The following is a 23,779-nucleotide window of genomic DNA, read 5'->3' as shown; positions in this document are numbered from 1 at the left end:
AATATACCAACGCTGCTGGCGGGATACAGCTACCAGCACAACCAATTGTTGGATCATGTACCACTACTCAGCCAATTCCGCCTCTATCCCCCTCCTCCCCTCCGGCCCCGACTATGTGTTTTATAAATATATATATATATATATATTTTTCAAATGGACACAATATGTACAACGGGGAACAAGAACGGCGCCCGGCGCGGATGCGCCGAAGTAGCGCAAAATCGAGCGAACATGGGCAACAGCCGTTCTCATTGCAGTACACCAGCAACTGGACACTATTTCTGCCTCCGATTGTACAATATTATTTATGTGATGTAAGTTATATTTTACGTTAGAGAAAGATGCTATATGACAGTAATAGCACCCTTACTCGTTTGTGTGTGATCTTTTTGCACCAGTACGGTTCGGCCTATATTGCGAATAAATGGTGTACAAATTTGAGAAAGAGTGCGATAACAATTAGTAACTTGGTAACTTATGATAGCGAATTAAAACTTCAAAGGCATTGAGCAATGCGAATGACGAATAATTATTACCTTGAATATGTATTTATAAATACGAAATTTTTACTCGTTATTCGCGCGATACACATTTCTTTGCCCAACGCTACTTCAGGACAGGGCGCAACTTACAGAGCGAAAATTCCTTTACAAGCACAACAAAATTGAGAATGTAACTATGACAAGTGTAAACCGAGTGTTACTTAGCGTCTTCCGAATCAAGTTTGCGTTCTTAAAAAGAAGACAAAAAAAATAAAATAAAATAAAATAAATTTTTAAACCAAGCAACTTTTTTTATCAGGACTTAAGCACACACTCGTAACGAGCAATTCTATTAATGTAGACCACTACCACGTTCGTGTTTACAGCATTTATTATGAACATTCGAATAACGCAACGTTTAGAGTCTGTGTCTGCGATCGAACGATGGCATATGACGGCAGAAGACAGGCTAAAAAAACTTGGGGGCGGTGGGGATACACTGAGGTATACAGTAAGATAAAGGCTGTTCAGATTAGTTTTCCCAGCAAGTAACCGACTATAACCATGGCGACGGCGATGAGGATACTAGTTGATGTCGGAGATAACTGGCTACTGCTCGGCGAGGTTAGTCCTCTGGGTGGTGCAAGGTTACAATCATTGCCCAGTTCAAGTGCCGCGTTTCGCCACTTCATTAAATCTTCCTGCAGACGAATATACGTACGAGCGTGTTATTGACAGATTTCTGATGACGATTTTCGAATTTGTAATGTTTCTTTTAAATTAAATTTAATGCCGATGATTTAGTAAATCATTCCTAGAATGTATAGAAATGGCAGCATCGTCAATCTTGATTTTTTGGGTAAAATTAAATAATAAACTCAATTTGTCTCAAATTAATAAAATCTAAGGCAAATTTTGGTTAATATGAATTCAAAATACAACAAATTTGATTTGTACAAATCAATAAAACTTGTAAAAGCTGCATCTAAATGTAACAGTTGATACTTGCCCTAAGTTGAAGATTTTCCTGCCTAAGCGTGCTTTCCTCTACCCTAAGCTGATTAACCTCTTGCGCAGCTTTTAATAGTTTCTCTTCTGCTTCACCAAAAACCTGAGGAGAACCATATTGTTTGGGGAACAATTATAATAAACGATGATGGTTGTCAATCTACAAACAATACACTTAATATCTTACTTTAGGCGACGATTTGACCGAATCGCCAACTGTTTTGTTCTTTCCGTTAGTCGTATTAGAGTCTGCCTTGGTTGTTGTGGAAGTCGCGGTCGTTTTAGCTGTACTAGTAGTACTGGTTACAGGATTTTCAAAGACGCATTTCAATTTCGAATCCATTAATTGATCTGGATTTATATCCTTCCACTAGAAGAAAAAAAAACGATATATATTATTATAATAATAAACCATTATTAACCTTAAAACTGAAAAAAATTATTAAAATAGAAAGTTCTTATGTACATACAAACTTCAAAATCATATCTACTTTATTTATTGACATATATTAATATATTAGTTTGAATATAGTATTACACTTTCTTACCACATCAATTGGATACTCATCATCATCGTCGTCGGGTGCTACCACAGTTTGCACCATAAATTTATGTTTATTTTTCTCCGATGGATCAAAATCATATGGTTGTAAGCATACTGTAATAAAATTCATGATATTTAACTACAAAAGAATTGACCCTTTTTTTTTAATTTTACAAATATAAGTAATATCATAATAATATCTAGGAGATACATATATACGAGAATTGTGGAAGTTCAACAAGTATACGAAATAAAATTTATAATTCAATTTCTAATTCTGTAGACCAACCTGCTATTTCAGTGACATCCTTTGGCTTGAGAGCTCCAGAGTTTGGACGTACACAGTATCTCTTTGGGGCAGTTGTCTTTATCTTAAAATATACCTTTTTATTCGTTGGATTAATTAATTTTATATATGATGTAACCGGGCCTCCTGTAAAAGGACCTGTAACAAAGTAAATGACAAAATCAATGATTTATGATCCAAGATAATGATTTACGAATGAAACAGCTATTTGCGCATGAAGATTCAGCGAATGGATGTTTATATTTCGCTTTGTAATTATTAATAAGATAGAGATCATGCAAAGATCAACTATAAACAGTATAAAAAAAGATCATCCTGGAAAAATACAGATACAAGTGCGAGGTCGCAACTCGTGTGTCAAGGAATATAAATATTGATACTTGGCGAATATTTAATATAATTATTTGATGCAGTACTATACTTTTTCTTATGAGTATCTACTAGTATTCCCCCAGTCAGTACATAATTAAATAAAATCCTTCTTACACGCTGAGAAAGTGTCACGGTATCAAAGAACAACTACTAGAATTACGTTTTTCTTTCAAAGAAGATCCGCTAATCAAGATCAATCATTCGTCGTTAGTTGCTAGTCATTCAGCTGTTAGTCACCGTTCCACTAGAATCATTAGATAACGTTCAAATTCCGTTTGCAAAAAAAAAAACGATAAACGCAAAGCGAGGAAATAGATTCCGTTAATCGCTATCGCATAGTAATCGACTATATAAAAGTCGTCTGTAAAATACGTCTCTAATTGCAATTCCACACTTCGTTATCGCTGATCTATCGCCGCCAAGTTACATACGGGATGTAAACACAATGCAAATTTGTCGCATGTACAGGAGAAAAAAAAATATGTAGATTGTAGAATAAATATGTGGAATATGAAACGGTCAACTTGGGTAGGGGGGGGGATGACAAGGAAAAGGGGCAAGATCGCGGATTGTTTTTCGACTTTCGAGTGCATCCAGATCCCGATAACGAGAAAACGGGTCGCGAATGAACGCGGCGTTTCGCTGAAACGGCGATACGCCATCGGCGCGCTCGAGTGTTTGTTCCCACCGACAATGTATGTATGTACGTATGTACAATACGTGTGACATACACACACACACACACACGCGCGCGCTCGCGCGCATACACACTACACCGGTCATAGTCGAAGGACGTTACATCACACTCGATTTGAGCATAATTAATAAGCCTCATTTTTGCGGCGATCGGTAGGAGCGCGTGTGCGGCGAGCGCCCGGACGAGCCGCGTAAACATACATCGCGCTCGAGGTGCTAAATGAAACTCCACACTGCGTGGGCGTGTGTGTGTGTGCGCGCGCGTGTATGTGTGTGTGTTATACGAATGACAAATCTGAATGTATCAATCTGACATTTTCGTTCTGCGGAAAATTTTGAAGGGAGCACCGCGTGCGCGCGGGTCAGGTGGTCGCGGGGAGAGACCAGGGTTCAACGTTCTCCCGAGTTTCATGAAGAAAATCTCCGAACGGATATCCGATTAAAAGGAGAGCGAGAGAATAGATAGATAAAGAGAACGATAGAATCGAGGGAATCGTAAAAAAAAAAAAATTCGAACGGCATTCGCGATCTACTGCCGGGCGGCCAGGCTGTTGGCGGCGAGGCATAAATAAACGAGGCTCTTATGGATTACTAGGCGCGTATAGAGCGCGGGGAGTTAAGTGGAACAGCGGTATAAATTCAATAAATGGGTTTTCCTCGTATCGGCGATCAGCGATCGGCCGGTGCGGTGTGGGCATTGACGGTAAACTAACTAGGTCCGCTGCGGTGGCCGATCGATGGGGCCACCCGCACGCGTTTCGCGGCGGAAAGCGACCGGGAAGCGCGGATCGACCGATCTCTCTCTCTTTTCCGTCTCGCGAAGGGGGAAGAAAAAAAACGCGGCTCCGGAAACGCGGAAGCGGCCAGAGAGGGCGCGAGAGCCATCGGCCTGCCGTTCGACTGTCGTCGTCGTCGTCGTCGTCGACACCTGCCCGTCCGTTTCGGTTCCCCCTCGGTCTCTCGATGACGAGGCAAAATCCTCGGGGAATTAGCCTCGGTCGAGAGCCACCAAGAAAACTGGAACGGACGGGGCCGAACGAGGACGTCCGCCTCGCGGCCGTTCCCCGTCGCGGCGGCGGCGGCCGCGACGGCGAATCGCCGTGGATGACAGCGGATTGACATTCGCGACGGGGACAGATGGGGTTAGGTACGTCGAGGCTGGCGACGTCGCACACGCTCGCCGAGGCAGCGCACGGCCGCGACCTCGGAGCCCCTTGCTCCGCGTGCGGCACGACACACACACACACGACGCACGCCACGGCTCTATGTACGGATCGCGGCTACGCGATAGCGTGGTCCGCCGTGGCCGTGTCGTGTGTCGTGTGGCGAGGACGATGAACGTGCGCGAACGTGAGCGGCGACGAGTCGCGCGGACCTTACGTCATCTTGACGACGTAGCTCCGACGTATAGGCTCCGTCGTGCCGATGGCTCGTCGTCGCGAACGTTCGTCGCGAGCGGCGCACAACGCACGTACGTTCGCCTCGCGACACACCAAGGAGCTCGGCAGGGAAGGAACGGTGAATATAACTGATAAAAAAAAAGGGACGAGATACACGATGTGTGTGTGCATGCGTGTGCGTGTATGTATGTATGTATGTATGTATGCGCGCGCGGGTGGAAGATGATCTCTTGATCGCTCAAGTTTTTTTTCAGCGTACCCCTGAATCGCAGCTCGTTCTGCGGCTCGATAATTAAAACCTGCTCGGGCTTTTCGGCGGGCCTCGACGACATCCTGACTGGCGGACCAAGACGGACTTCCCGACGGACGAGTCACGGCTTTGTTGCTGTCTTCCACCACCTCCTCCTCCGTCGCCGCCGACACCACCACCACCACCACCACCGTCTCCTCTTCTTCTTCGCCTCCTTCTCCGCCGCCGCCTCCTCCTCCGCCTCCTCCTCACCGCCGCCGCCGCCGCCGACGTCTGCTGAAGCGCCAACGGATGGTCGACGACGCGTTGGGCCCCGCGTATTGACAAGTCGCTTGGTGCTCTCTCTAGCTCGTCGCGATTCCCCGCGTCGGCCGTGTACAACGTCGTGCCGTCGCCGTCGCCGTCGCCGTCGTCGTCGTCGTTGTCGTCGTCCCTTTCCCGTGCTGCCGTATCCTCACCGAGATTCCGTTGGACTGATTCCGATTCGCGGCTGGGCCAACGATGCGCATGCGCCCCCGACGACGCGACGGGGAAACTGCGCGCGCGAGAGGTAGTGGAGGCCGCGCGTTACGTCACGCGCTGCCGCGCCGCGGCCGGTAACGCGGTTCGTTCGTTCGTTCGTTCGTTTTTCAGCCGCTTCACTACTGCACCTGCACCGTACCTTCTGCACTCGTAATGAGACGAACGTGCAATTGCAATGGAGGAATAAAGAGAAAGGGGAAATGAGAGTGCGAAGAGAGTTCTGCCTACGAACAAACCTCCTATTTTTCTATCTATTTATCTGCCTCTATCTTCCTCCATCTCCTTTATATTATATTTTTTCTCTCTTCTTTCTCCAGATCGAGCGAGACAGAAGAAAATGCGCGTCCGATTTCCTTGGATTTTGCCGACACGTCGCGCGCTTGTAATTTTTTTTTTTTTTTCATTAATATCCAATTTCTAATTTATTTATTTCGGGTCGCCCATCGTTTTTTCTTTTATCGCCCGCGCTTTCGCTGTCAAGTTAATTCTCCCATTGTCTCCGCTCGCACCTGTACTCCACGAGCACGCGCAGAACGCAGCTGTGCACGCGCGCACCTAACCTTACCGAGACGCTCTCAGAGAACTGATGCTTCAGAACCTCCAAACTTCGACGCGGTAGAGAAAGGGAGATCCTGGATTTCTCTTTCGTCGCGAAACTGATATTTTTACCGTCGTTATCCTAATTTAATAAAATTACGCGATGGACATTCCGAATTTGAACGGGGATATTTTCAGGAACATGTCATTCATAGAAAATCGATCGCCCGTCGAAACCAAGCAGCTGCAGTTTCTCAAAATTTACGACGGTAAAGAGCGTGATCTGGAGTTCAACTCCTTCATCGCAGCCTGAAATAACATAGATGATATTAATATAGACAAATATTATTGAATACTATATAGTTGATGCAGACTGATTTCTCTGTTGCAGAGCGCAATGCCCTTCTCGGAGGCACTAACATGGTCGACATCTACTGGAACGGCACTCTCTGGTACTACAAGGACATCTCGGATTTCTCGCGGGAGAAAGCCGTCGCGTGCCGGCGAATGGACAGCGGAGTTTGCGACGTCGTTTACCTGAACAAGCACAGATTCGTCAGCGTGGAAGACAGCGGAGCTGTGCAGATCTACGAGATGTCTCAAACAGAACAACAGTTTGAGCATGTCGCGTACGCCTGCCAGCACGAGGACAGCATCCTGTCGGTGTCCATGTTTTCCAATCACAGAAACATCGTCACGGGCGGTATGGATTGCTGGTAAGAAATAAGTATCCCCAGAGATTCGCTTAGCAAATTGGATTTCAAATTGTATAACGAACGGGCAAGAGAGTCAAGCAAGTAGTGCTAAATTAATGAATTTTACATGAAATTAAAAGTAATTAACTAACCAATGGTTAGGCAATTTAGTAACATTATAACATCTCTCTCGTTTGTCCATTCATTATATGATCTCTTGGCAAGATGGCTTCAAAATATACGAGTGCAAATTAACAGTACGAGTTAAGGAGGATTAAACAAAGGGATTATTAATGTTACGCTTGTTGCAGCTTAAAAGTCTGGGATGTAGAGGACTTAATCTCGACTTACTCATACAGCTTTGCTCATTCAGACATCATCACTGGCGTAGACGTGAAGCCTATGTGCAATTCTATATTTGTATCCGCCTCTTTAGATAATGAATCCCTGCTATGGGACATCAGACGAGCCAAACCTGCAAATTGTACGTTTCTTTGTGTGTTGTTTTTTTTTGTCATCTCATATACGTATTATATTTTTGTAATTCTCTTCTTTTTTTTCGAAGGTATCTTTAGAAGAGCTAATTGTCCCTTAACGGCAGTATCGTGGAACACCACTTCGAATGATCTCATAGCGATAGGTACAGCCGACGGCAACATTGTACTAATTGACATTAGGCAAACGGAAACTCCGTTATACGAGTACGCCGAATGCGATGGGAGAGGCGTGCACAAGTTGTTATTCAATCCAAATCCAGAGAGGTGAGAATTTGTCGGAAATACGAATTTACTTGACTGTACAATAGTTTATACAGAATATTTCTTATATAACATATTTCGCTCGATGAATTTTTATAACAACTTGATCTATAATTTCCAGGAAAGAACAATTAGCGTGCTGTTTCGACAGCACGTCGGTAAAGGTATTCGATGCCTGTAGGGAAATGCTGCAACTATACGAGGACAATAGTCATAGCGATTTTGTGCGTGGGCTCGCATGGTACGAAGACGATGTATACTCGTGTTCATGGGACGCAAATGTGTTTAAGCATGTAGTAAATTGAATATATAGTTTTCTAAGGACAGCTCAAGTTAGTATATTAAAATTTTGTGATATTAAAATGATTTCTCACTTTATACATAATAGAATATTCAATTTATTAATTGAAATAACACCTCATTATATAATGAACATTCTCCTCGCCACGAGAGATTGAAAAATTTCATTCGTTACGTGTCAACGACGAAAATACTGATCGCAACTCAGGGATAATTGGATGGTGTTAATTTAAGGTAAAGATTCACAAGAAATGCATACGTTCAGTGTTCAGTTCGTATCTTCACTGCCACAATTAGCGGTGATACAAGATTGTGACGGATCTCAGTGCGTTTAACACATTGAAAAACATTCCTCTTGCATTTATTTAAAACCTCTTGATCATTGCTTCAGACATTTCTACAACATAGTTACGATACTCTCTGTGTTTACTCAATATATTCTATTTTATTGCAGAAAAGAGAAAAAAAGTATTCGAATTAAAAAGTATATTATCGCTACGTATATAACAGTAATGTAAAGGAGTCAAGTGTATATCGATACAGCAGAGAAATTTCTGTGTATCTTGTGGATCTTTAAAAGAATCGTAATGCTCTTAACGTATAATTTAAACAAGTCTTTCTTTTCCTTTTCTGATCCTACGGTGTGTACGGTATATCAAACATCCAACGGCACTTTATTTACAAAGTAAAGTCAATGGATAACGTAATAACGTGTGAACAAAATATCACAATTAAAAGCCATCACAAAGCGTCTTAAAAAAGAAAAAAAATTAGAAAATCATTTCCGGTATCGGTTAAAGGTGATATAAATTAAAGATACGCTACAATGTAATAATATAATATATGTATAGTAATTCTGATAAAATAAACATCAGCGAGCTTGTTCTGTGGTGCATAGAATCTACATAACGTACATTCTCTGTACCACAGAAAATTGCGAGTTACTTCCCCCGAACACACAGTAGATAACATTTCGTTTATTGTAAATATATTTTGAACATTTAAATTTTTTATTTTTTGTTGTACTGCAATTTGTAGGACTGATTTTTTTTTGTAGGACAACTGTGCATAAATAATTTTTTGTAAGTACATTAATATATCAAACTCGTTTATGCATACAACGTACATGAATAACGTGAAATTCATTTCGAAAAGAGACGGCAAGAAAGACAGTAATGAATTTACAGTATCTTCCTTCACATTATTACTATAAGTCCCCCGTATTCGTATTCTGAATTCGCGTACGCGTGCCACTTTGAAAAGGTATTGAAAAATGGTATTATGCAAATGAGCCTGACGTCAGTTTCAATTGAAAATACTCTGACTGATATGAGTCTTCCTTATCTCGGTTTATAACCACCGTCGTCGTGCCTGATTAGATTCTGCGATTACAAATTCTACAGCTACATGATCATCCTTGCATATAAAAACTTGAAAAGAGTAGCGCGGTACATGAGTTAAACATGACTAATGTTTTCGTCCATTAGGAAAAATGGATGTGTGTCTAACAATGATTGAATGTTATATCTAAACGCTGTTGAATTGCACATTGAAGATTGTTTTTCCGTACCGGATTTGGAAAAAAGTATCAGGTCCTCAAAACAATTTGTATTTGTGGCACCGAATTTGTTAACGAATGCTCATGTCGATGAGAACACATGTAATGCCGATGGGCTGCATAGTCTCGTTTCGAGGACTACCTGTATGCGCACTTTGTTCACCTGTATTACAGAAATTATTAAAATCGTTATGTACAATTGTCTTTTTTTTTTATATACTGACAATGAGATACATCATTGCATTGAGACTAAACGCGACATGTGGCTCTCATATCGACATTCATCATTGTTATCTTTTTTTTTCTCCTCTATGTAGCGGTACATAGAATCGTATAATCTGCTGCTTATTATATTGTTTTCTTTTTTTATAAACACGATCTGTCTTTTTTCTTTTCCCCCATATTGATAATGCTTATCCCACATTGTTGAGCATTTATATGAATTACAACCCGAACTCCTTGTCATCGTCTTCCGGCCTCACGTCCCCGTACATCCAAATATTGCGGTGGTTGTGCTTTGCGTCCTCTTCGGTTTTCTTGTATTCCTCGATCTGCAAACAAGCGATACACATAAACATAATAAATTTTATCGCAGTAGGGATGACGCGTGGTTTCGCGTACAAGTCGATCGACTCAATAGATCCCGAGTTCGATTCTCATCTCGCATGCCTTCATTTTATGAGAGCTTGATTGCAAAATTAAAGAAGAATTAAAGAAATTGCGAATAAAAGAAGGTAATGGCGGTAAAAATGTGCGAATTTCCGATAGGCATAGGCCAATAAAATAGAAGAAATTTTATCGCGGTAGACGGTTAGATTAACTAACCAATTTCGTAAGTCTCCTATCTCGGTGCTTTTGAACGTGCAGGAATCCGTCGGAAATGAGACCCTTCCCGATATCCTCGTTCGTGCTCGGATGCATCAGCGTAACGGCAATCACGTTGTTGCTCAGCTTGTATTCGATATTTAAGAGCAGAATTTTGTCCAATACATCCTCCTTAAACGCGTCCACTGCCGCTCTCTTGTCATCCGTCTGCAAAGATACCATTAACAGATGTCTTTTCGTTGATAAACATTTCCCTCTCGGGAAACATGAGTCGTATATTCGAGAATCTGCTACTTACGTCGCTCGGAAGGGTCACGCATGCAAGTGCGTATTCGTGCGCGTACGGCTTATCGGACGCAAAACGCGCCGGCAGATCGGCGACTCGCGTAACGTTGAGGGTCTCCCTGTTGCCGTAATCGATGTAGAACACACTGACATTGGTACCGGAGACCTTTTCCGTCTTCACGCGATACCACTGATCGTCGCCGCTGAATTTCGCGACCGCCAGATCTCCCCTGGTCGGCTTGTAGGCGCCGGGAAGCGGCGGATTGGCCGCCAACTCCTGGCGCAATTGCAGAAGCATACTCTCCAGCAAGCTACCCTGATCGACATACTGGGCGTAGAAATGCAGATCGTCGGTAACTTCGGAGATGACAACCTTTTGGTAATCGATCTTCCGCTCCTGCCCCTCCTTCTCGTCCACGATCTTGTCGGTCTCCACTGGCGCTTCCACGCGATTCTTCCAGATCTACAAAACGTACAAGTCACATATGATTCAGCTTCTTTAACGAAGTAATCCGTTAAATTATTCATTTGATTACATTTACTTACATTAAGCTTTTTTGCTCTTGCACGTTCCTCCGCGGCTTTAAGAGTTCTCGTGAGCTCCCCGGAGTCCGGGAAATTCACAACCTCGGCCAGACCTTCCTCGACCAGGGCGACGGACATGTTGACGTCGTTCACCGTTAGCCAACCGATGAAACCGCTCAGCTTCGTTTCCGTGTTCTCGATCTTGATCTCCACGTCTCGTTGGAAGCAGTGCTCCTTGGTGAACGCGAGAGCCTTCTCGCCGCATTCGTCGGCCTTCACCACCCCGCCGCCGGGCAGCGTTCTCTGACAACGCGGCGTTCTTATCCCAGCCAGCACGAACGTGATAACGTAGTCCTCCTTGGGTAGGTAGAGCTTCAGCCGCGAGCCGCTCGTCACGAACTCGACGACCGCTCGGATTCCCTGCGCCCGTTTGAGCGACGTGAGGAACGCCTTCGCCTTCGAGGGATCGTTCGAGAGATCCACTATTCTGTGAACTGGAATGTCCTTCTTCGCGTGCAGCCCGTGCTGCGACTTCTCCGCTTTGCTCTCGGCCACTTGCAGGAGATTGTAGTGTGAGGAACGCTGATCGTCGTTCTGCCTGTACTTGATCACTCGCGCAAGACCTCGGCCGACCAATGCCTCCGCGATATTCCTGTTGACATCGTAAAACGAGATAGGAGAATTATCAGTTTATTACATAATAATTTTAAAATCGTTAAAAGGCAAACAAATCTTGGGCAAGAGATCGATTTACGCTTACGTTTTGCCGCAGGTTACGGTGCAGCACAGCTTCTCCGGGAAATTGTCCCTGGCCGGCTGCGTATAGTCGACCACCACCTTCACATTCTTTCTGATGAATTTTTCGCGTAAAAATTCACGCGCCTCCAGCATCCACGGGATATCGTAGAGTGGTCTGAAATCTTTCGGTCGAGCGGTATTGTTGCTGTCCTCGGTGTTCTTTTTCTCACGGGTGGGCGGCCGAATACTGCTCAGAAATACTTTCTTGTTCTCCCCGTTCTGCGTCCGGATAATGAGAGCGTCCGCATTGACGATCTCCACAACGGTGCCGGTGAACTCGATCTGCGGCCCGGACGGCTTGTAGTCTTTCCACAGGCGCAGACGCGCCTCCTTCGCGGCCTTCTCGGCCAGGTACAGCTTCTCCGCGCCGGATCTACTGTTGCTGATCGACCAATCCTGGCATTTCGCGAAACCCTCGCTCAGCAGAATTTCAGCGATGTTTCCTAATGCAAATGAAACACGAAACACAAATTTAATATGACTAAATTTAAATATTCGAATATTTATTATACATAATTTAAGCATATAAGCTCGACTCGGTAGACTCGTTTGACGAAAGCCACGAACTTACCCTTAGGATGAATAATGCTGCCAATGAAGTTATTATTGTTGACCGATTCCAGCACGATTTCGACGTCCCTGTGTAAGAGCCGCGACTCCACGAAGTATCTAGCCTCGTCCGCGTAAGGATCGCCGACGGAATTCTCACGACGTCCATTGGGCCAGCCAGGACAGCGTACACCCGAGATCATCAGCGTTATATTGTAAAAGTCAGGCAGGAGGAAAGCCTTGACGGTGGAGCCGTCGAAGACGAACTCGATTACCGCCTTGATCGGCTTCTTGCCGAATTTCTCGACCAGCTTCCGGGGATCGTCGACCGTCCATTTGATGTCCCGTATGTGCTCGGGGGTCGGCGAATCCGACCATTTTCCCTTCTTCGCGACCTTCGCGATATTCTCCAGTTCGATCAGTCGTTGCTGCTCGGCCGTAGGATTGCGGTTGTCCTTCTTAACGGTCACCAGACCCTCGGACACCAAGGTTTCAATCACGTTCTCGCCATTCCTGTCTGCGTGCGCAATAATAAGTAAGTAGATGTAAGAATCTAATTTTTAACACGCTGTCGCGATAAATATCTTTTTAAACGATAAATACCTTTTCCTAACCAGACTGTTCCGTACGTTCTGGCTGTGTTGACCGACTTCTCGGTGGCGAAGGTGACATCTTGACCGATCAGCTTTCGGCGTAGGAACTCCCTAGCTTCCCAAGCATACGGCTCATCTTTGGTCTCGTCCGTGCTACGAGCACGTAAGTTATTACTTGTGATGTCGCAATTAAATTATTATACATATAAATCTCTTCTTAGTTCAAAAATTAGAAAATAATGAAACAAAAAAAATACAATATAGCTCGTGAATGTACGCTTTTACATACCTGTCATTTCCTTTCCAGCGTTCCAATTTTGGAGCAGTAATGTTGCACAGAGTGATTGTTACCTCAGGTGGAGGACCGCCCATGGGTTGTCCACGGATGACAACGGTGTCTCCCGATGTCACCTTTGGAATTAAAATTATGCTGCATGAGGAGGCTCTTAGTATCCCAAAATATCCAGCACCGTATCATATCTCGTATTAGAATACCAATTACGCAATCGCTAATATCTTTCATAGAACTCTACCGAGTCGTACAGCGAGCTCTCGCCGCTCACTGAGGGAATAAATTAAAAAAAAGCAAGAGGACAATGAAAACATCATCATTAACGTGGCGAATATCTAAACGCTAGAGGAGGGCACACGTGGCAGGCCGCTGCGGCAACGATTCCTCCAGATTGCAACCATATGTTCCACGGCGTGGTTCCTGCCAACTGGACGAGCGGGCAGGGGGACAACAACATTGTGTAACGCGGTGCGAAGTAGCCGCGAGTGTTATCGTCGCGCACGCGAGAAGGAGAGCGGCCGATGGCGCGTCGATCCGGCGATTCCTCATGATTCCTCACCTGCTTCACCACCCCGTTCCGCAGTTTCACTGGTGCCTGGGGTGCGCTCATGATGCCGCCGCGATGGCCCTCGGACGGGGTTAAAATCGGTGCGATCGGTGCGACGGTCGGGTGCGCTCGGCTCTCCAGACGATCCGCACGTGCGCTCTCGGGTCGAGGGTACGGTAGCAGCTGCCGCTCGTGACTCCGCGACTTTCGTCGCTCCTCGTGGCGCGTCGCGTGGGGAGAAAAAAAAAGGAGAGGAGAGGAGAGTCACGCTCTCTCTTTCTCTCTTGCGAGAAACGCGGATGCGAACTCAAAAGTGACGAGTTGTCATGTTGGCTGGGACGAACGCGGGGCAGAGACAGGCGGCGCGGCCCACGGCTCTCTCACGTTTTTCCTCTCCACGTATACTCGTGTGGTGTAATCGCTCAGGCTGCTGCGAGGTGGCTGGCTGGCGGGCGATCGGCGCGAGCGCGATCTACACACCGCGGGGGGACACGCTCCGAAATTCGCTTGGGCTCGGTGGTGATGTGGCAACACGCGACAACACGCCGCGCGACACGGTGTCGCACTCTATAGCTCCGCCTTCGAGCTGGCGCGCACGAGAGCGGTCGGCCTGCGCGAGAAACCGTGCCGCGGCCGGGAAGGTCCGTTCGTTTTTAAGCACCTTTGCACCTGGCCACGATGATCCTCTCCTCTCCGCTATCTCCCCGGTCAATGCTTGCGTGTGCACTCCGAGTGCAGACGATGCAAGATAGACATCCTCAAAAAAGAGCACACTCATTGAACCCATTTCAAGATGTTTCATAGTTAGATTATGTGGGATTATTCAGGATTATTGCCACGAGATGTACAGCAAATATATTGTTTATCAGGATTTGGATATATTAACGTATATCTAAATACGATATAATTATATACTATATACATGTCGTTAATTTCTATCTTAAGTTTAATTAATGAAGATAGCTTTGAGTTAGCAAGACCAATGTTTTCACTGATTGCGAGAAAATATCGACCAAATTTATCGCCGAATTTATTCAGTTTATGTATTAAAATTTAATGTTTACTTCAAGAATATCTTACATAATATCACTAATTTCTATCTTGAACTTAATTATTGAAAATAGCTTCGAATCAGTGAGCTAGCTGTTTTCTCGATGAGAAAATATTGACTATAAATTTATCACTAAATTTAAGAAACTTGTGTATTAAAATTTAATACATTTATTTCATGAATATCTCAGATGTTTAAATAATATCTTAAGTATTGAAGACCCAATAATGATTAATGTTCCAGACGACAGATATCCACAATTTTTTATCTCATCAATATAAAGTTCAAGTAGTTCCATAAAAATATAAATTAATCAAGAATGTTAAACTATTTAATTACTTTTATAAGACATTAAATTTAAAGTATTTTTTCTAAGGTCATTACAGAACAATTTCTTGAGATTCTAAAAATTAATAGGAACGTCTGGATGAAAATACAATTTCTTAAATACGATTCGTTTTATTTTATTGCGCACAGTGTTTACATCATTATTCTACATTAATTTAAGATAAGATGATGGAATGATGTAAGTGAATCTAAACACGCAAAGGTACAAAAAAATGTTAATGCAAGATGGGCGAAGCGCGACACGTAAAATACAAATGAATGAACATTTCGACGTAATTAAATGGCGAGATATCTTTGCTTGTCGATAGAATTGCGTGTAGACACGTTCGCTAAAGATATGGTTATTCTGTAAAGTTGAGATACAGATTAGCACATTTCCAGTTGAACATAAACATCCAATTCTCTCGGCACTGAGAAATGAAGAAAACAGATAAGAGCGCTAGAACAATAAAATTAAAAAAAAAAGTAGTCTTTCGTTTTTCACGGATCTAAGAAAGTCTTTGGATTCGCGACCTATTAGATTCTTATCGTGAATGGTTCAATTAGAACTTTAATCCACTTCCTCCATTCTCGACGCCTCCTCGGAGTCACCCTCCAACGTCGGCACTTCCATGTCCATCTTCTCGTCCTCGGCGTTCGACGTCTCCTCGTCGTCGAAGCCCAGGCCGAGCTTGATCATTCGATATATTCTAGAAGCGTGCACCTGCGGGTCCTCGAGCGCGAAGCCGGACGACAGCAGAGCAGTCTCGAAGAGCAGCATGACTAGATCCTTGACGGACTTATCGTGCTTGTCCGCCTCGGCCTTCTGCCTCAGGTTCTCCATGATGGGATGATCGGGATTGATCTCGAGGTGCTTCTTCGCCGCCATGTAGCCCATGGTGGACGTGTCGCGGAGCGCCTGCGCCTTCATGATCCTCTCCATGTTCGCCGTCCAGCCGTACTGCGACGTGACGATACAGCACGGAGAGTCGACCAGTCTGTTGGACACTACGACCTTCTCCACCTTCTTGTCCAGGATGTCCTTCATGACCTTGCAGAGGTTCTCGAACTTGGCCTTGTCCTCCTCGCGCTTCTTCTTCTCGTCCTCATCTTCCGGCAACTCGAGACCCTCCTTTGTGACGGACACCAGTTGCTTTCCGTCGAATTCCTTGAGCTGCTGGACGACGTACTCGTCGATGGGCTCGGTCATGTACACGACCTCGAAGCCGCGCTTCTTCACACGCTCCACGAAGGAACTGTTGGCCACCTGCTCCCTGCTCTCGCCGGTGATGTAGTAGACGTGCTTCTGGCTCTCCTTCATTCTACCAACGTAATCTTTCAGCGAGCACATCTCGTCGCCGGACGCGGATGTGTGGTAGCGCAGCAGCTCCGACAGCTTCTTCCTGTTCTGGCTGTCCTCGTGGATGCCCAATTTCAGATTCTTACTGAATTGCTCGTAGCACTTCTTGTAATTCTCCTTGTCCTCCGACAATTCCTCGAAGAGCTCCAAGCACTTCTTGACGAGATTCTTCCTGATGACCTTTAGAATTTTATTCTGCTGCAACATCTCGCGAGAGATGTTAAGCGGCAGATCCTCGCTGTCCACGACACCCTTGATGAAGTTCAGATATTCGGGGATCAGATCCTCGCAGTTGTCCATGATGAAGACGCGACGTACGTACAACTTAATATTGTTCTTCCTCTTCTTATTCTCAAAGAGGTCGAAGGGCGCGCGACGCGGAATGAACAGCAGCGCTCGGAATTCCAGCTGTCCCTCCACGGAGAAGTGTTTCACAGCCAAATGATCTTCCCAATCGTTGGTCAAGCTCTTGTAGAACTCGCCGTACTCCTCCTGCGTGATATCGTCTGGATTTCTCGTCCAAATCGGTTTCGTCTTGTTCAACTCCTCGTCTTCGGTGTACTTCTCCTTGATGGTCTTCTTCTTCTTTTTCTTCTCGTCCTTGGGCTTATCTTCTTCCTCATCCTCGCCAACGTCCTCGATCTTGGGTTTCTCATCCTCGGATGCACCCTCCTTCGCGGGCTCCTCCTCCTCGTCCTCGCTCAGTTCCTTGTCGCGCTCCTTCTCGACGACGAGCTTGATGGGATAGCCAATGAACTGAGAGTGCTTCTTCACGATCTCTTTGATCTTGGACTCCTCCAGATACTCGGTCTGATCCTCCTTGATGTGCAGGACGATCTTGGTGCCGCGTCCAATTGGTTCACCATTGTCGGGACGAACCGTGAACGAACCGCCGGCGGAGGACTCCCACAGGTACTGCTCGTCGTCATTGTGCTTCGAGATCACGGTGACTTTGTCGGCCACGAGGTACGCCGAGTAGAAACCCACACCAAACTGTCCAATCATGGAGATGTCAGCGCCCGCCTGCAAAGCTTCCATGAACGCCTTCGTACCCGACTTGGCAATGGTACCCAGGTTATTTACAAGGTCGGCTTTGGTCATACCAATGCCACTGTAAAGACACAGAAAATTCAATTTAAAGACAAGCGTTGTGAATATTAATATATATGTCGCATATATTTATTTTTATAAAAGATACTTACGAATCGAGAATCGTCAGGGTGCGGTCGTTCTTGTTTGGAACAATCTTAATAAATAATTCCTTGCAGGTATCCAGCTTGGATGGATCCGTGAGAGATTCATATCGAATTTTGTCCAACGCCTAAACAAAAAATTCACAAAGGATTTAATATCGCGCTATTAACAAGAATGTTTTTATCACTTTTCCGAAGTTACACGATTATTTCTAACGTTCTGTTTCTAATTTTCCTTTTTTCACAATATCCCAACTTCCAAACGTAATAAAAAAAAATTCAAAAAAGTTATACGTATCACATAAAAATGACATGAAAAAATTATTAAAATCCGATAAAATGTATAAAACATATTAAGAAATATTTAAATATACAAAATCGAGAGGCGTGTGAGAACACGAGGTCGACAACGGAAACGGAAGTGGACTACATCAACGGCAACGCCGCGAACGTCGGGAAACGGTGTCGCCAAATATATTTTTATTAACAACAAAGCAAGCCACTCACGTCGGACGAGTTGGAGATCAGTTCTCGGATGAAGATCTCCTTGTTCGAGTAGAAGGTGTTGATGATCAGGCTCATCAACTGGGCGATCTCGGCCTGGAAGGCGAAGGTCTCCACCTCGCCGGCGTCCGCCATGCTCACGTCCTCAGGCATTATTTCACAATATTAACAAATACTAAATCCGAATGAAACGCGAAAAAAAAACGCAAGTGCACGAGCCTCGCACTCCGAAAATCGGAACACGTACGAACGACGGCGCGCGAAGAACGAGAGATCACCGACGAGCAGCGACGATCCTTCCGCCACGGGAGCTCACCAACGAGTGTCACAGCGCGGCGCGCGGCGTCGGTTTTCTATCGAGCGGCCGCGCCGCGGCCCGACTTCTGGAACCTTCTATCCGACCGGATAGACGCCGACTCAAGCGAGCGTCTCGCGCGCGGAATCGAGCCGCGGCGGCTCGCGTCGCCCCGGGAAAAATCGTCGGGAAAATCGACGAGTCGAGGCGCGGGCGATTAGCCCGCGCGAAACGCGTCCGCTCGGCCCGGCTCGCCGCGCTCGCGTTGACTCGCGTCGTGCGTCGGAAGCGGCGACATTTTTCGGAGGATCTAGAACCCGCTAGAACCGTCGAGAAAGCTCCTCGCTCATCGACGATAGCCGGAGGGGTGGGAGCGCGCGCTACTCCGTGTGTACGTGTGTGCATGAGCGCGTCGCGTGCACGTATGGGTGTCATGCGATCGACCACGTTTTTCAGCGTCGGCAACCATCCCGCGCTCTCGGCGTGTGTCAAGGCTGATTTGAGATGATTTTAGGCGCGTAAGCGTCTCCACGTGTTAAAACGTGAGAGAACGCTCTCGCTTTCGTTCGTCGATTCCATTTTCCCGTTTCGTCGAAACGGTCTCTTTGAGAATTTATCGCGTAAACGTCGTCGGGTGGAGGTAAATTTCCACGAGGTTAATTACCACGATAATCGGGTCGCTAATATCATTACTCGTAATAAGTTCTCGAGATTTTGTTTCTGAATGTTTATTATTACTCGGAGTACTCCGACTAATGAGTTTCGTTTACTCCGCAGAGTTGCGCCAGCTTCGATCGATGCAGTTGGCGACGTCGCTTCCTCAGGCGGCTCAGGCTTGATTTAGTCGCGCGATCGGAGACTCGCCGCGAGATCGTTTGCGTTGTTCATCGTGCGTGTGCTCGTTCTCTCGCCGAAATCATGGATCCCGGCGTCCTGTCGCGGCTGATACCCCAGAGCAAGGAGCAGATGCGACCGGCGTGCAAGAAGTGCGGCTACGCCGGACACTTAACCTATCAGTGCCGCAACTTCATCAAGATCGACCCCAACAAGGAGATCGTGCTGGACGTGAGCAGCACGAGCTCGGACAGCGACGAGAATTACGTCACCCCGTTGACGGAGCTGCGCGAGCGCGAGCTGCGGTGGAAGCTGCGGGACGCGAAGAAGAAGCGCCGGGAGAAGAAGGCAAGGAAGAAGCGCAAGAGAAAGCGCGGGAGCTCGGAGAGCAGCGACAGCGAGTCCGACTCCGAATCCTCCTCCTCCTCGTCGTCGACGTCGTCGTCGTCGTCGTCGTCCAGCGAGGAGGAGAAGAAGCGCAAGAAGGCAAAGAAGAGGAAGAAGAGCTCGAAGCACAAAAAACGCAAGAAGAATAAGCGGGACGATGCGTCGTCCGCGAGCGTGGAGGACGGCGACCGGAAAAAGAAATGAATTGTTCATGAGTGATGAGCGACGGATTCTCGTTCGAGTCGTTTCCAGTTCTTTCTGCCGTTGAATATTGAACGATCCCGTGACTACGAGGTTTTTTTTTTTTAATCGTGTCTCGTGTGCCGCGTCCGTTTTTTTTTATCTATATAATAAGGTGAGGGAATCATCACCTTACTGTGTCCTGCACTGACTCGGACTTTGTAAATAAAAGCATATATATTTTTCATTTGTACAGAGAACCGTGACATTCCTTAATAAAGAATTTTAGATTGTAAAAATTATAAGAGCGTGCTAAAGGAATACCGTATGTTTTTCTTATCAAATTGATTCTATCTTCTTATTCTATCTGATTTCTCGTGTAATTGATCGTGCCTGAAAAAAGATATATAATACAAATTAAAGATGCTTCTACAGTCGTTTTCTATATAGAACTCTAAATGTTTAAGGAAACATATATATGTTATTTGCAAATTCCTAGAAGTAACGCAATGCTAGACAGTTAAACAGTTTTCTATTTTATCTGAAAATAATAATGACAAAACGAGAGATAGCATAATCGTGTCTACGATAGATATGATGCAAGTCGAAGACACGTGTCCATCATTTCTCGCATTCCACAGAATTTTAGCACATTTGAAAGAAGCGTTACTTGCAATTTTTTGAAAGGACGATGCTACGTGTTAAACAATTTAATTCCTAACTTGAAAATGACGGTGGCAAAACGAGAAATGACATAACCGTGTCTATAATTGATATGATGCAAATTGAAAAGCTTGTCTACCGGTTTTTATCTCATTAAACAGGCTTAATTGTTTATTATTTTCCATCGCATTCTACAGAATTTAAAGGAAATTTATAGGAATTGCAAGTTTAATAAAATCAGGGCGACACTACATTATATTAAACAATTACTTTTTTAACGTCATTTTTTAACAGATTAAAAAATACTTATTCGTAATAATTTTTCGTAATTGTTTAATGTAATGCAGTATATCGTCCTATGTCGAAATATTTCTTAATCTGTTTAAAAATGAGAATATCAAGTCAAGAAATATAGCATAACCGTGTATGCGATAGAAATGATGCAATCTAAGGACGCTTGTCCATCGCATTCCATCGGATTTGTAGGAAGAAACATTACTTGCAGATTTCCAAAAGCAGAACGACGTTACATTAAATTAAAGAGTCACCTAACCGTCCTAACCTATTTCAAAATTAGTAGCAAAACGAGGGGGAAATTCAACGATTGGCATTCGCATCAGCCAATCCGGCGCACCGAAGCGCGGACGCCGCGTGCGTGGTTGATTGGTTGAGCGCTTTCGCGCTGGCCAATCCGGTGCGTCAAAATGGACAACGCGCAGCCAGCGTGACGTCATGATCGACGCCATGTTGGTTCGTCCGGTTCGAGGCTTCTGTTGTTAAACGAAAACGCGTATGCGGCGTATGTTGCCGTTGCTTTGATACCGTAGTGACGCGCGACGCGAAGATTGGAAACGAGTAATATCTCTTCCAGAGAGAACCGTCTTGCGAATTCTCAATCACGATGACACGGCACGCGAGGAATTGCACCGCCGGCGCGGTGTACACGTACCACGAGAAGAAGAAGGACGCCGCGGCGTCAGGTTATGGCACCAACACTCAACGAGTGGGCAAGGACTCCGTCAAGGATTTCGACTGCTGTTGCCTGACTCTGCAGCCCTGCAGGAATCCCGTGATAACGTAAGTATTTTACGCCCTTGCGCGCGACCGCGACGCGTGTCCGCATGTCCGCAATCCGTTGCTCACGATCCGACGATTCGACGTTGCAGGAAAGACGGTTATTTGTTCGACAAAGAGGCGATACTGGAGTATATCCTGGCTAAGAAGAGGGAGTACGCGAGGAAGCTGAAGGAATACGAGAAGCAGAAGCAGAAGGAAGAGGTTAGGTTATGGATGAACTTTACTGAATTTGCCAAAAGTAGTCGGGAGCCTCTCGAGCAGTCGATATATTTACATCGTTTGTACTCGTTGTAGGAGCAGCAGCAAGAGCAGACAGCCAACGAAGAGCTGAAGAAGCTGCAGAATTTTCTGAAGGGTGAGAAAACCATCGTGTCGAGCGGCCCCAGTACGGCGGACGGACAGTCGGTCTCCAATATGAAGAACGGCAAGGACAAGGTGCTGCCGAGCTTTTGGATACCCTCGAAGACACCGGGAGCGAAGGACGTTTCCCTACAGAAACCTGATAAGACCATTTACTGTCCGGTCAGTGGGAAGCCGTTGAAATTGAAGGATCTGCTTCCGATAAAATTCACAGTGGTCCAGGATCCGGACGACAAGAGGTCACTTATTGTCAAACAGGCGCGATACATGTGTCCCATTACGCACGACGTGCTGGGCAACAGCGTCCCCTGCGCCGTGATTAGAACAACGTAAGAGCGACTGAATAATCTGCCTCGCGTAAGTCGCGAGTATCAATTAGTCGGGTTGTTTCATTATTTTTATACGTACAGCGGCGACGTGGTCACGATGGAGTGTGTAGAAAAATTGATAAAGAAGGACTGGATCAACCCACTGGATAATTCCAAATTGACACCATCCGATATCATTCCTCTGCAAAGGGTAAGCAGCACAGATAACAGCGTGGACAATGTGAATAATTAGTACAGGGTGTAATATTCGTGTTTATTTATTTTGCAGGGTGGCACTGGTTATGCATTCGTTAATGATTCGTTAGAAGGCAAGCATGAAAGGCCGGTGTTGCAGGCGTGAAAAATACTTCTCATCGATTCATTGTATATAGACACTGTTAATTGGATTAAGAAGGTACAAATGTTAAGTAAATATATAAAGGCATTAATTAGCATTCACATACTTCGTTTAATTTATAAATTTTCAATACGTTCGAACTTGCCCATAAATGCGTAATGTGCAATGATCATTTCGTTCATAGAAATTGGTAATTAAAAATATATATGCGAAAGTGTATATAAAAAGAAAGTTAACGCTGTCCTCAACTTTCCCCGGAACAATTGAAAGCGTTTATATATATATATATATATATATATATATATATATATATATCTATATATATATATATATATAAACGGATTTGAAACTAAATTTGAATTCTCTCATGCATTGAATAAAACTACACATATACGCAAAAACGCTTTCAATTGTTCCAGGGAAAGTTGAGGAATAAGAAAGATTTTGAGTTAAATTTTGGATTTTGTACACAGAAAAAATTGAAGGAACAGAGAATAAATAGGAATTTAAAAGATAGAGAAAAAATCTTATGAATAAAAACAGTACAAGAATGAGAGCGTATATCTCCAACTTGAAGTCATTTTAAATTAAAAATTGAATAAAAGGAAGTTTAGTTTTCGCTATTCTGCTCCATCTATATCAGGTATGGATAGAATTCTTATTTTTATTTTTATTCTTCAATTATATTGCTTCTATTTATCTTCAAGTATTTATGACATTCTTAAAAATTTGCATTCGGCTGTACACGATACATGCATAAATGTACGTGAGTGTCCATAATATATTAAATCCGAGATTCATAGATTTGCTCAAATGACTATACACATCATTCCCGCGACGTCCTAAAGTCTTTCTTCTATTATTAAAAATAAAGTTACAAAAGGCCTGGTTGCAGTGGTTGTGCTCCCGCACGGCCCCACCTGAGTTGCGCGGTTGCGGACGGTGGCGCCATCTCGAGCGACACGGTCTCTCTCTCTCGAGGGGAGCTCGCGGAGAACGCGCGCTCCGCCGGGTAAGCGGCAATCTGCGGGACGGCGCT

General features: G+C 44.8%; 6 protein-coding genes across 7 annotated transcripts in view; 3 read left to right on the top strand and 3 right to left on the bottom strand.

Moving 5' to 3' along the window:
* The window catches only part of LOC105452075 (methylosome protein 50-like), a 45,757-nt gene extending 36,159 nt beyond the window's left edge, over window positions 1–9,598 (top strand). Inside the window, exons 1-5 of one of the 2 annotated variants that reach the window (XM_011692901.1) lie at window positions 5,695–6,387; window positions 6,510–6,834; window positions 7,125–7,297; window positions 7,379–7,574; window positions 7,693–9,598. In XM_011692901.1, coding sequence (XP_011691203.1) covers window positions 6,282–6,387; window positions 6,510–6,834; window positions 7,125–7,297; window positions 7,379–7,574; window positions 7,693–7,876 — 984 coding nt within the window. In that variant the 5' untranslated portion in view covers window positions 5,695–6,281 and the 3' untranslated portion in view covers window positions 7,877–9,598. Of the gene's footprint in view, window positions 1–5,694; window positions 6,388–6,509; window positions 6,835–7,124; window positions 7,298–7,378; window positions 7,575–7,692 lie in introns of those variants that run through there. The other variant, XM_011692903.1, reaches the window with a different exon arrangement.
* On the bottom strand, window positions 533–5,244 carry LOC105452074 (vesicle-associated membrane protein/synaptobrevin-binding protein). The gene is made up of 6 exons (XM_011692900.1): window positions 5,069–5,244; window positions 2,324–2,479; window positions 2,039–2,148; window positions 1,678–1,860; window positions 1,492–1,593; window positions 533–1,183 (listed from the first exon to the last, which is right to left on the bottom strand). The coding sequence occupies exons 1-6, from the start codon at window positions 5,139–5,141 to the stop codon at window positions 1,010–1,012; spliced, it is 798 nt and encodes a 265-aa protein (XP_011691202.1). The 5' UTR covers window positions 5,142–5,244; the 3' UTR covers window positions 533–1,009.
* LOC105452076 (staphylococcal nuclease domain-containing protein 1) lies at window positions 8,217–14,411 on the bottom strand. Its single transcript, XM_011692904.1, has 9 exons — window positions 13,856–14,411; window positions 13,294–13,415; window positions 13,015–13,157; window positions 12,434–12,928; window positions 11,825–12,305; window positions 11,086–11,716; window positions 10,553–11,002; window positions 10,255–10,461; window positions 8,217–9,980 (listed from the first exon to the last, which is right to left on the bottom strand). Exons 1-9 carry the CDS (start codon window positions 13,904–13,906, stop codon window positions 9,873–9,875), a joined length of 2,688 nt encoding a protein of 895 aa, XP_011691206.1. The 5' UTR covers window positions 13,907–14,411; the 3' UTR covers window positions 8,217–9,872.
* A 922-nt stretch (window positions 14,412–15,333) lies between these two features.
* LOC105452072 (heat shock protein 83) lies at window positions 15,334–18,639 on the bottom strand. The gene is made up of 3 exons (XM_011692894.1): window positions 18,282–18,639; window positions 17,784–17,902; window positions 15,334–17,692 (listed from the first exon to the last, which is right to left on the bottom strand). Exons 1-3 carry the CDS (start codon window positions 18,429–18,431, stop codon window positions 15,793–15,795), a joined length of 2,169 nt encoding a protein of 722 aa, XP_011691196.1. The 5' UTR covers window positions 18,432–18,639; the 3' UTR covers window positions 15,334–15,792.
* Window positions 18,640–19,477: 838 nt separating this feature from the next.
* On the top strand, window positions 19,478–20,279 carry LOC105452071 (protein SREK1IP1-like). The gene has a single exon (XM_011692892.1). It carries the CDS (start codon window positions 19,492–19,494, stop codon window positions 19,996–19,998), a length of 507 nt encoding a protein of 168 aa, XP_011691194.1. The 5' UTR covers window positions 19,478–19,491; the 3' UTR covers window positions 19,999–20,279.
* Window positions 20,280–21,348: 1,069 nt separating this feature from the next.
* On the top strand, window positions 21,349–22,841 carry LOC105452070 (nitric oxide synthase-interacting protein homolog). Its single transcript, XM_011692891.1, has 5 exons — window positions 21,349–21,714; window positions 21,804–21,915; window positions 22,009–22,403; window positions 22,485–22,593; window positions 22,672–22,841. The coding sequence occupies exons 1-5, from the start codon at window positions 21,539–21,541 to the stop codon at window positions 22,741–22,743; spliced, it is 864 nt and encodes a 287-aa protein (XP_011691193.1). The 5' UTR covers window positions 21,349–21,538; the 3' UTR covers window positions 22,744–22,841.
* The last annotated feature ends 938 nt before the right edge of the window (window positions 22,842–23,779 follow it).

The sequence above is a fragment of the Wasmannia auropunctata genome, unplaced genomic scaffold, assembly GCF_000956235.1.
Source record: "Wasmannia auropunctata unplaced genomic scaffold, wasmannia.A_1.0 LD336038.1, whole genome shotgun sequence".
NCBI lineage: Eukaryota > Metazoa > Arthropoda > Insecta > Hymenoptera > Formicidae > Wasmannia > Wasmannia auropunctata.
This window is presented reverse-complemented; position numbering and strand designations above follow the sequence as displayed.

Coding starts and splice junctions, on each gene's coding strand:
- LOC105452074 (XM_011692900.1), bottom strand. CDS start 5,141: ATGTCGTCGAGGCCCGCCGAAAAGCCCGAGCAGGTTTTAATTATCGAG. Junction 1,861..2,038: donor ATGAGTATCCAATTGATGTG/GTAAGAAAGTGT, acceptor TTTTTCTTCTAG/TGGAAGGATATAAATCCAGA. Junction 1,184..1,491: donor AGGAAAATCTTCAACTTAGG/GCAAGTATCAAC, acceptor ATTCGTCTGCAG/GAAGATTTAATGAAGTGGCG.
- LOC105452076 (XM_011692904.1), bottom strand. CDS start 13,906: ATGAGCGCACCCCAGGCACCAGTGAAACTGCGGAACGGGGTGGTGAAG. Junction 13,158..13,293: donor CGCTGGAAAGGAAATGACAG/GTATGTAAAAGC, acceptor ACGTGCTCGTAG/CACGGACGAGACCAAAGATG. Junction 10,462..10,552: donor GCGTGACCCTTCCGAGCGAC/GTAAGTAGCAGA, acceptor GTATCTTTGCAG/ACGGATGACAAGAGAGCGGC.
- LOC105452072 (XM_011692894.1), bottom strand. CDS start 18,431: ATGCCTGAGGACGTGAGCATGGCGGACGCCGGCGAGGTGGAGACCTTC. Junction 17,903..18,281: donor TGATCTCCAACTCGTCCGAC/GTGAGTGGCTTG, acceptor TTTTTTGTTTAG/GCGTTGGACAAAATTCGATA. Junction 17,693..17,783: donor ACCCTGACGATTCTCGATTC/GTAAGTATCTTT, acceptor GTGTCTTTACAG/TGGCATTGGTATGACCAAAG.
- LOC105452071 (XM_011692892.1), top strand. CDS start 19,492: ATGGATCCCGGCGTCCTGTCGCGGCTGATACCCCAGAGCAAGGAGCAG.
- LOC105452070 (XM_011692891.1), top strand. CDS start 21,539: ATGACACGGCACGCGAGGAATTGCACCGCCGGCGCGGTGTACACGTAC. Junction 21,916..22,008: donor AGCAGAAGCAGAAGGAAGAG/GTTAGGTTATGG, acceptor TACTCGTTGTAG/GAGCAGCAGCAAGAGCAGAC. Junction 22,404..22,484: donor TGCGCCGTGATTAGAACAAC/GTAAGAGCGACT, acceptor TTATACGTACAG/CGGCGACGTGGTCACGATGG.